This window comes from Lepeophtheirus salmonis, chromosome 3, assembly GCF_016086655.4.
Source record: "Lepeophtheirus salmonis chromosome 3, UVic_Lsal_1.4, whole genome shotgun sequence".
NCBI classification, from domain to species: domain Eukaryota; kingdom Metazoa; phylum Arthropoda; class Copepoda; order Siphonostomatoida; family Caligidae; genus Lepeophtheirus; species Lepeophtheirus salmonis.
Genome location: NC_052133.2, coordinates 23,394,140 through 23,403,844, shown reverse-complemented (window position 1 = coordinate 23,403,844; position 9,705 = coordinate 23,394,140). Strand labels below are relative to the sequence as shown.

At 29.7% G+C, this 9,705-nt stretch overlaps 1 protein-coding gene across 5 annotated transcripts; it reads right to left on the bottom strand.

Moving 5' to 3' along the window:
- Positions 1 to 463: 463 nt before the first annotated feature.
- LOC121114727 (guanine nucleotide-binding protein G(q) subunit alpha) lies at positions 464 to 9,334 on the bottom strand. 5 transcript variants are annotated; one of them, XR_011779314.1, is made up of 10 exons: positions 8,248 to 9,102; positions 7,983 to 8,167; positions 7,763 to 7,917; positions 7,144 to 7,272; positions 6,554 to 6,683; positions 6,337 to 6,490; positions 5,470 to 5,577; positions 3,487 to 3,640; positions 2,108 to 2,788; positions 464 to 1,029 (listed from the first exon to the last, which is right to left on the bottom strand). XR_011779314.1 is itself a non-coding variant. In XM_040708771.2 (8 exons), exons 1-8 carry the CDS (start codon positions 8,363 to 8,365, stop codon positions 2,706 to 2,708), a joined length of 1,062 nt encoding a protein of 353 aa, XP_040564705.1. In that variant the 5' UTR covers positions 8,366 to 9,334; the 3' UTR covers positions 464 to 2,705. The 5 variants fall into 5 exon arrangements, 2 of the variants coding, with proteins under 2 accessions (XP_040564705.1, XP_040564707.1); XR_011779312.1 differs by lacking the exons at positions 3,487 to 3,640; positions 5,470 to 5,577; positions 7,144 to 7,272 and adding exons at positions 3,711 to 3,818; positions 7,327 to 7,455 and having other exon boundaries at positions 8,248 to 9,334; XR_011779313.1 differs by lacking the exons at positions 464 to 1,029; positions 7,144 to 7,272 and adding an exon at positions 7,327 to 7,455 and having other exon boundaries at positions 2,033 to 2,788; positions 8,248 to 9,248.
- Positions 9,335 to 9,705: the final 371 nt, after the last annotated feature.

The window sequence follows — 9,705 nt, the reverse complement described above, 5'->3', positions numbered from 1 at the left end:
TATGATGAAGAAAGAACCTCAATTAATATAGTATATTGTTAGGGGGATGGGGTGATCATTTGATTGTAATGCATTATTATAAATTTAAGAAATAATAATAATGATGGCGGCATTCATCAGTAGAGTACCATTTTAAATAAAGTAAAATAATAAACCCAAAAAGATATTTTTTTATTTTGCTTTTTCTTCAAAATATGTATATTACTCTAACATGGATCTTGCGATTGTGTTCAAAATGTATCATCAGAAGGATATTAACTCTTGGCACACTGGAGATACATTAATCTTCTCATTCATTCTTCTAATTAAAAAATCAAACAGAAATAACATTTTCAGTAAAAAAAGAAAAAAAGGGTTCTATTAGTAGTATGTATTACTATTGTACGATGTTGTTGCAGGCAGGCAATGACTCAATGTTCATGTTGGATGTTTATAACTTTGTTTTTAATAAGAAAGCAGTGAATGGTTATGTTTATATTTATTGTTTAAATAAAAGAGCAATAGAAGTAAGAAAGTAAGACATGACAAGTTAAGATAAGATATTGTTGATAAAAAAAACAAGAGGGAGCGGTATCACTTCATTACTTAAAGTGACTGACCCTTTGAATAAAATGTATGTATCTATGTATATTAATTACTTGTCAAAGAATAATAATAAGTTAACAGCATTTGATGGTGTACAAGTGCATTCGCATTTCGTGAATTGACGAGTTTTATGATTCTTTAATTATTTTTCCCCCCCTCATAATATATGTAATAGTAATGATATATAATATAATATAAAATGATAAAATAACTCAACAATAGAATTAGCATAAACATAAAAATGAGAAGTCAACACAATCAATCAACGATATTGTATATATGTATGTATTATAACAAGTGGTGTAATATTGAATTTTCGTAAGGGGCAAAAAAATAATGATGAATATAATTTTACTCAATTGAAATAATCATGTTTTTTTCTTGGAGAACACAAAAAACTTTTAGCTGCTTCTATGTCTTTCTTTAAATTAAAAAATTGGCTACCTTATATAAATAATAATTATAATTAGTATCTCTGGGAAGTGAACTAGAGGATGAATATGTAGTTTCAAGATTAAATTGAACAAAGAAACAAAATCATTAAAAATGGGATAAATTGAACCATTCACAACAAGCTATGAAATGTAATAAACTAAATGAAAAAAAAAAAAAACCCTTCTTAATTAACTGCTGAATTGATTTATTTTATAATTGTTTGTTTAAAATAATATTCAATGACTAAATAAATTCAAAAATATTTTCTTCCCTTTTCCTCGTTAACAAACATTCTTATTGCTTATTGTGTTGGATTCAATTTCCTATTCATTTTTCAAATATTCATGTATTTAAAAAAATAGCAAACTTAACTCAGCTTGGCACTGCACTGCACTGTTCTTCTTCTTATTATTGTTATTATTATTATTTTCTTACAGTTAAAAACGATAAAATCGATTTGCGTTTCCTTTATCTTACAATTTGTTTTTGTTTTACTATTATATATAATAGAAAAAGAAGGAAGTTCAATACTAAAAACATTCCACAGAGATGAATACTCAAGGCTTAAGCTATATATTTTCAAAACAAACTGGGTTCAGAGTAAATCACACTTAGTAACATAGATGAAAATCTTATTATTTTTTTTTTAAGTATTACCCAGACCTACGACTTTGATTCGTTAATTATTCCTTTTTAATTAGTATAATAATAATTACTATTATATAATATGTATTTAAATATTGTAGAGTTGGTTTATTATAATTGAAGTTTCGTATATAAATATATTAACTGTATATAAAAAGATCTTAAAAATAAGCACTATTTTATTCATCTCTGTATAATCATAAATTTAAAGCAAAATATGCAAGATAATTAAATTATAAATGAAATGAAATTTTTTGGAGGACTTGAGGCCATTTATTTCTCCACATGGAAACTTAAAGCTCAATATCTTTTTTTATTTTTTTAAATAATAAATTAAAAATGTTCATTGAACAAAGACAAACCCACGTTTTTTTTCTTTCTTGTTTTGTTACTTTAATAAGAACTGCATATTCACCGGGACGCATATCTTATCTAGTAGTACATAACTTGAATATTATTTAAAATGAATAAAATTCCGAGACTTTCACACGATATTTAAAGCCTTGCTACTTTTCTTGTAACCAGCATTCACACAAGCTCACATATACTTTGAAGACACGAAAGTTTGCTTTATATATATACAGTATATATTTTTGTATATATATTTACGAATAAGGTATGAAATAATCATCAAGTCTGGTGAAATATATATATATATATCTATATGATGAGCTTCATTTTTTTTTTAGCTGAACGAACTACTTTAGAGTTTTTATCCTTGATGCAAAAAAAAAAAAAATAATAATAATCATAACATTTAGTCTCTTTTACATTTTCTTGGAGGCTGAAGGACAGGATAAGTTCATAGATTGAAGTGGAGAAAACGCAATTCTCTTTTCCACTTATTTTTTGTTTTGTTTTTAGCACGCATGCATATAGATAGGCAATAGATGTCTTTTTTAATGACTTATATAAATAATCTATCGTCGTTATAAGACGAGGTCCTCCATTCATCACGCTTTCATAATATCTTAGTATATACGAAAACGTTAATAATTTCCAATCAGAAAAAATACATTATCTTCCTTGTTCCTTGTTTACTAGACTAAATTATATTCCTTTAGATTCAACTGAAGTATAGTATCCTTAACAGCAGCGAAAACAAAACGAATGTTTTCCGTATCTGAAAAATAGGATCAATTAGTACAAATTCAATATATGAGACTAAATATGTCAATCAACAATTTTACTTTAAATACTATATAAATACGATAAAATTTGGGTCAAATAACAAAGGGCAGTAGAATTGGATTAAGACGTCAAAGCTTTATACGAATATTTGTTTATTAGGAACATTTAGGAAAGTCCCAAAAACTGTATAATTAATTCGATGAGTCGAATTTATTTTATAGGCGATATATTTTGTTGGTTCCTTAAGATCCGGCTTAAACAAATTCTACTACAGTACATGATAAATACGGTGAAATATACATTTCTACTTTGGTAATAACTTTGGATTTTAATTGTTAATTAAATTATTCATTCCTAATAAAAAATATTTTTTATCTGTACTTATCTGCCACAACTTATATGGTAATCAATGACATTGAACCAGTTGTTCATAGTGGAAAAAAAGGTTAGGGATCGGTGTTTTACAACAATAAATAAGTAAATAATTTATTCGAAGAAATATAATGTTTACTGAATAAAAATGTGTATTGTGAAAGAAGTTAATTTGTGCAAAATAGTAAAGTGAACGATTAATTAATTACTATCATTTGAAGTATAGAATCATGGAAATCTGTTGAATGTTTGATAATAATTCTACGTTTCACTACGCTATATGGTTAGCAATGCCTATATAAAAAATTCCCCACTTACCTCATGCATTATATTAAAATTAAAAGCAAAAATTCATATCACAAAGTGCGTTATGACAAGAAATATATACATTAGGCCATCCCAAATTCTTTAAGTGCTGCTTGCATAATAGTATCTTTTACAGCACAAAATACCAATTTAATATTTTCCGTATCTTTATTATTTAGTTAGAGCATGCAAAAAAGAGAGAAAAAAGAATATTAGTAAAATGCAAATAACATTACCTGTGGCACAAGTAAAGTGTGAATAAACGATCTTTTCCGTATCCGGATTGAGATCAACAAACATCCGTAAAATAAACTCTCGCGCGGCAATAGCATCCTTTTGAGGACCTAAAATTGTTAAAAAAAAGTTCATACATGTTCCGTAATAAAGCATTCACAACAATTTATTTAGATTTACCTTACTTATATTTATGACTGTTTTATTTTTGTAAACCAAAATAGAATATGAAATTAAGTAACAAATCCAAAATGGAATTATAAGATAAATAAATAAATGAACAAGGAGTAATTAATTAATACGATTAAAATTGACATTTTCATAAATATAATTTATCGTTATTCTGTCATAGACAAATGAGCAAAGTACTCTTATAATTAAAGTCCAACGTAAAGGGTTAACATCTTTTACTTTTCATAGACCAGGAATAAATCAAATACGTATAACGATAATAATTTATATGAATTCCTGGAACAGTAAAACTAATTGTCACTTAATTCATGCATTGTCTAGTCAATTGACTTATCTGTTGTACTACAGGGTCTTATGCGAAACGAATTGCACGAGAACTAAATCCTGACCTGGGAAGGGATAAGGATATTAATTAAGAAATGAGGCCAGAGTCCTGCTTTAGCGTGTATGGGGATCTTTTCTTTCTTTTTTAAAAATATTTTCACCTTTTATTAAATTAAAATGGGGGCCTTTTCTTTCTTTCAAATGACAAAAAAAGGGTGATATAAATTTTAAGCGGCCTTTTTTTAAAAATAAAACGCGAGTCCTATTAAGTGTCCAACCTTCACTATGGGGTATGCACAATAATCTATGAATCTTTTTTCAACCATCGTACTCTTTTGGTATTTCATATACCTGTACGGAAATCTATGGCCGTGGCATTCTTGTAATTTGTTTTAATTTGTCTAAGAATGCTTATCAAATAAATTTAAAAGAATAACGTGTTCTAAGTCATGCGCGTTTATGATAATTTTGTCAACGCGCGATAAGTCCATAAATATTTATGAGCCCTTAAAAATATTTTTTTTTGTCAGCACAACAGATAATAACGGAATTTTTGAGCAAATTGAAGATAATTGTTTAATAACTACATAATTTGAGTCAAAAAGGGGTTATGAGTACATTAAATGTTTTATAGCCAAAAATTAGATAAATTAAAGCTTTAAAAAACTGGAAAATATAATTTGAAAATTAGGTTAAAAACAATATGTACTATAATAAACATACATATTTTACAGGCAATTGAGGTATAAATACACATATCGTTAAGAATCAATAGTACATTACACTTAACAACATTTTGATACTGCTCTTGTAATTTAAAATGCACCCTTTCAGCACAGAGCTAACTCTATATTTTCAATTAACCTAATATGTATTAAATGGAACTTAATGAAAAATGTATATTGTCCTCAAAAGTTTTGCTGAGTTCAGGCGTCGAACTTTTAAACATGGATATCTATATTAACGCAAAATGTGGAAGTCTACTCATCGAAATAGATAAATTTGATACCAATAATACAAAAAAATCTAACAATAAGTACATTAATAGATTAAAATCGTCAAAAATGGAAATGTATTGAAGTGCATTTAACTATATGTGATGTTTTTTAAATATCTACCATGTAGTGTATAAATTTTAAATATACATCTACCCTTCTGCTTCCTTATCATACGAGTTAAATATTGATTATTTACTAGAAATTAAGTGTTTAAATGAGTGCCAATAATAATGTATTGCAGATGAACCTGTTGCGCAAGTAAAATGAGAATAACACATTCTATCGGGATCAGGGTTTTGTTTAAGATAGCAATCAAGAACAAATTGTCTGGCTGCTTTGTCATCCTCCTTTGGTCCTAGGATGTGCAACATTAGAAAAAGAAAATACGTCAAATAATTTTACATATGCTGTTAATTAATTATTACAATATTTCCTTCTCCACTAACAAAATTTCCCCCTTTTTAATAATTCTTTGTTTAATAAGCTCTTATCGTGGTTATTACAAATATTTTATCACGACAAGCAGATAATGAGGTAAATGAAAATAGATAAAGAAACTAATAAAGTCTTTATATAAAATAAAAAATATTCAGCATTTTTAAGATTAAAAATAAGATACTTCCTAAATATATTTTCAGCGATGTATACAGAATAAAACTTCGATTATGTTCATTTGGTGAATATGACATTTAAAAAATGATATACGAATTTGTGAAAAGAAATACATCTTTATGATTTAAGAACAAAAATATTTATATCATCAAAATCTATGCAACCTTGTTTACATCATTGAATATCTGAAGGTAAATATAACAAAATGCACTAAAAAAATTATGCAATCATTTGGATAATTTATAATGAAAACACTTCAAAGGAAATAAAAGAAAGGTAATACGTTTTTGACTGTTATTGTTACTTTGACGTGAATGGAAATACAGAGATATGGAGACTCTCTTCTATGTACACATAAGCATACAAAACAATTATTTAAATTTAAATAAAAATCAAGGAACTTAGCTATGAATATTCCAAATCCATAATTACTTTCTGAATATTGTGATAATGATCACAAATGTAAATAATGAAAAATAAAATAAAATGATAAAGCTCATACCGTCATATTCAGGAAAGTAATCCACTAAATGCGAATACATAATTTTTTCTTCCAACAAATCCTTTTTGTTCAAAAACAGAATGACTGACGAATGTTGGAACCAAGGATATGTGATGATTGTTTTAAACAATGCTTTACTCTCCTCCATTCGGTTCTATAATAGATAATTCAAATAATTATCTAATATCATGAATAAATATGTATATATATATAATACCTCGTTGTCAGACTCAAAAAGAATCTGGTCATACTCTGACAAAGCAACCAGAAATATAATAGAAGTAACATTTTCAAAACAATGAATCCATTTCCTCCTTTCGGATCGCTGACCTCCAACGTCTACCATTCTATAATTTAATAGAAACATATATTAATGAGACTCGTACATTATTCGAGGGAAAAATAATCATCTTTGTAAACATTACGATACTAATACGATACATTAAGAGTGCAGTAAAATAAAAATAAATAAATTGATTGTAAGATATGTATATGCACTTTTCAATGTAAATTAAAGAGAAAAAATGCTAGGTATCATTTACTTCCCCTGTATTTATGATAATATGCAAAATTAATTACAATTAATAGTATATGAGAAAAAGATTGCCGATAAAATAAGTAAACCTACCTTAAAGTGTTTTCAAATAAAAACTAATACAGTTTAAAATTATTCTAAGCTAAGATGAAAATCAAATCTCATCTTATTTCAAATACATGTAATACTTATATCTTTAATTTTCTTAATGAATGTTCTACTTTCCTGTGCAAATCTAATGATTTACAAAAAAAAAGTTATAAATAAAATACCGGAAAACAATTCCGTCCAAATCAAAAGGATATTCAATTATTCCCGTAGTAGGAACACGAGATCGTAGAATATCTTGCTCAGAGGGCAAGTACTCAGGATCGGCAATTCTATCTGCATCGGTTATGAAGCTTTTTTTAGGAAAAAAAAAAGAAAAGAAATATTATTAGAAGTTGGAACAGTACCTGAATCTGATTTCTTCTAAGTCAAAAGGATACTCTATTATACCAGTGGTTGGAACTCGAACCCGTAATATATCTTGTTGGGTGGGGAGGAATTTCGGATCCGCTATTCTATCAAGGTCGGAAAGATAGCTACAATATAAAAAAGGTGTCATTACATCATTTACATCTCCATACTTCATGAAAAAAGAATCTATTTTTAGGTGCCCTATATACATAATTTTAATTAACTAATTAATAGAAGTAAAATTAAGGAAACTAGGAAATGTGCCTAGGATTAAATATTTGTATCAACATATTTTAAGCTGGTTGTTTTCGTCTGTCTTCTTTTAAATGATATATTTTAATAAGCTTTTGAATTTCTTCAAAATCTAATGATACACAAAGTCACCCTTTTAATTGTAGGAAAATAATAAAGATTAACGATAAAACCACTTACTATTTGGCAGAATCCGTGAGCTGATATTCTCTTCTCCGATCGTAGCATTCTGAAATGCCACTATCATCCCATAAATCTTTAATGGCTTCCACGTAAGGACTTTCAAATGTAGTGACAGTTTCAAAATCGACGGCACGAACAAGATCTGCTTTTTCCTGTAAAAGTAAAGAATGTATAAATTGAAATCCATTCCAAAGAGACATTTCAAAAAGACTCTTACTGCAGAAGAAGAATCTTGATATTGAATCTTGAGCATATCCATCGCTCGTATCATACTCTGCATGGCCATGAATATATTTTGAAAGACCAATTTGATAAAACCTCTTTTGTCCTCATCAGAATAACCAGAACCATGAATAATACGCATTTGTTTAATAAAAGTGGATTTCCCCGATTCTCCAGTCCCTGCATTATGAATAATATAATTATTTTGGGAAATGGGATAAATACACTCGTCAGGAGGAGACAAGGAAAGGGATCCTCACCAAGCAAAAGAAGTTTGAGTTCTCGCCGTGCTTCTCGCTTATCCCGACGGAGTTGACGTTCAATTTCTGCATTGATGCGTTTTTGTTCCTTTTGTTCTTCAGATAAGCAACAAGCCATGCTGAATATTCAATGGACTTGATTGGCGTTAATTTGGAGGGATCACAGAAGAAACTGGGTTCCGTTCGGCCTTTTCAACAAATACAGTAAAAGTGAGAAATGGGACAATGCACACACACACACACACACTACTCAAAGGATCCAAAGGGAATTCACTATAAAGGAAAATCTCTTGGAGGCAGGAGCCTTTTATTAACTCTCCAGTAATCCAATTACTCGACACAACAAGGAGAGAGAGAGAGAATCAATGGAAGATGGAGAGAGGAAACCCTTCAAAGGCCTTTTGCCTTTCCCGCTTCTTGTGAGACAGAGACAAGGAGGACTCTCTGTAGGCACTCGCACATCCAAGCAGAACCCACCTCAGCACCACCACAACTTCAACTGGATTCACATCACTTCCTCTCAGTCCTTCTCAACAACACACCTAGTCAGTCCAGATGCAGTAAGGAGTCACCTAATTATTCCTTTACTTCCCAATCCCGGATTCTTCTTTTCTTCTTCCTCCCAAGCACAACACTCAAAATTCAACTCAGGGAACACAATCCACGTAATACCACCCGGATAACCTCTCTCACAATCCCAACCAAACACACTCCTTCCACAATTCTCAGCACTTTTGGATCCACCATAGAATAAACCAGGGTCTAGATCTCCATTATTTTTCTTTACAAAATTCACATTTACATTGGAGAACGAACAACTCTTTTTCTTCTTTTTTATTTCTTTCCTTCGTTCCTTCTCTCTCTCTATGTCTGTTTATGTATCTCCTTGTCTTTCTCTCTCTCTCTCTCTCCTTCTCCCTCTCTAACTCTACCTCCCTCTCCTCCTCCTTTTCTAGTTCTCCTCCTCCTCCTTCTCCTCCTTCTATCAAAAGCACACTCTCTCACTTTTTCTTTCTCCTTTTGTCTACATATCTCTCTCTTTCCTGCTGTGCTATTTCCTTCCCCCCTCTTTTTGAGTAGGAAAACTAAGAATAAAAATCAATAGAACCCGAGCTAGTCAGGGCAGAAACCTACCCATCGTTCTCCTTTTCTTCTCTTTCTTTGTCTCTCCCTCTCCTTCACTCCCTCCCTCTCTCTCTCTCTCTTTCTATTTAAATGCCCACAACTCATTCTGCCTTATCCGTTCTCTCTCCTTATTTTCATCCTCCTTTTTTCTCTCTTATATTAAGTATATTACTATTATAGAATTTTGATCTTTTATTATTGGCATTTTCACGTCCTCATGCTATTCTTCTTCCCTCTTACTTAGAGAAAGGATCATCCTCTCATCATTTAAATTACTACTATGTATGCTCTTCTTGTTTCATTCACGAATTCAAAGAGGAGCACTCAGTTGCT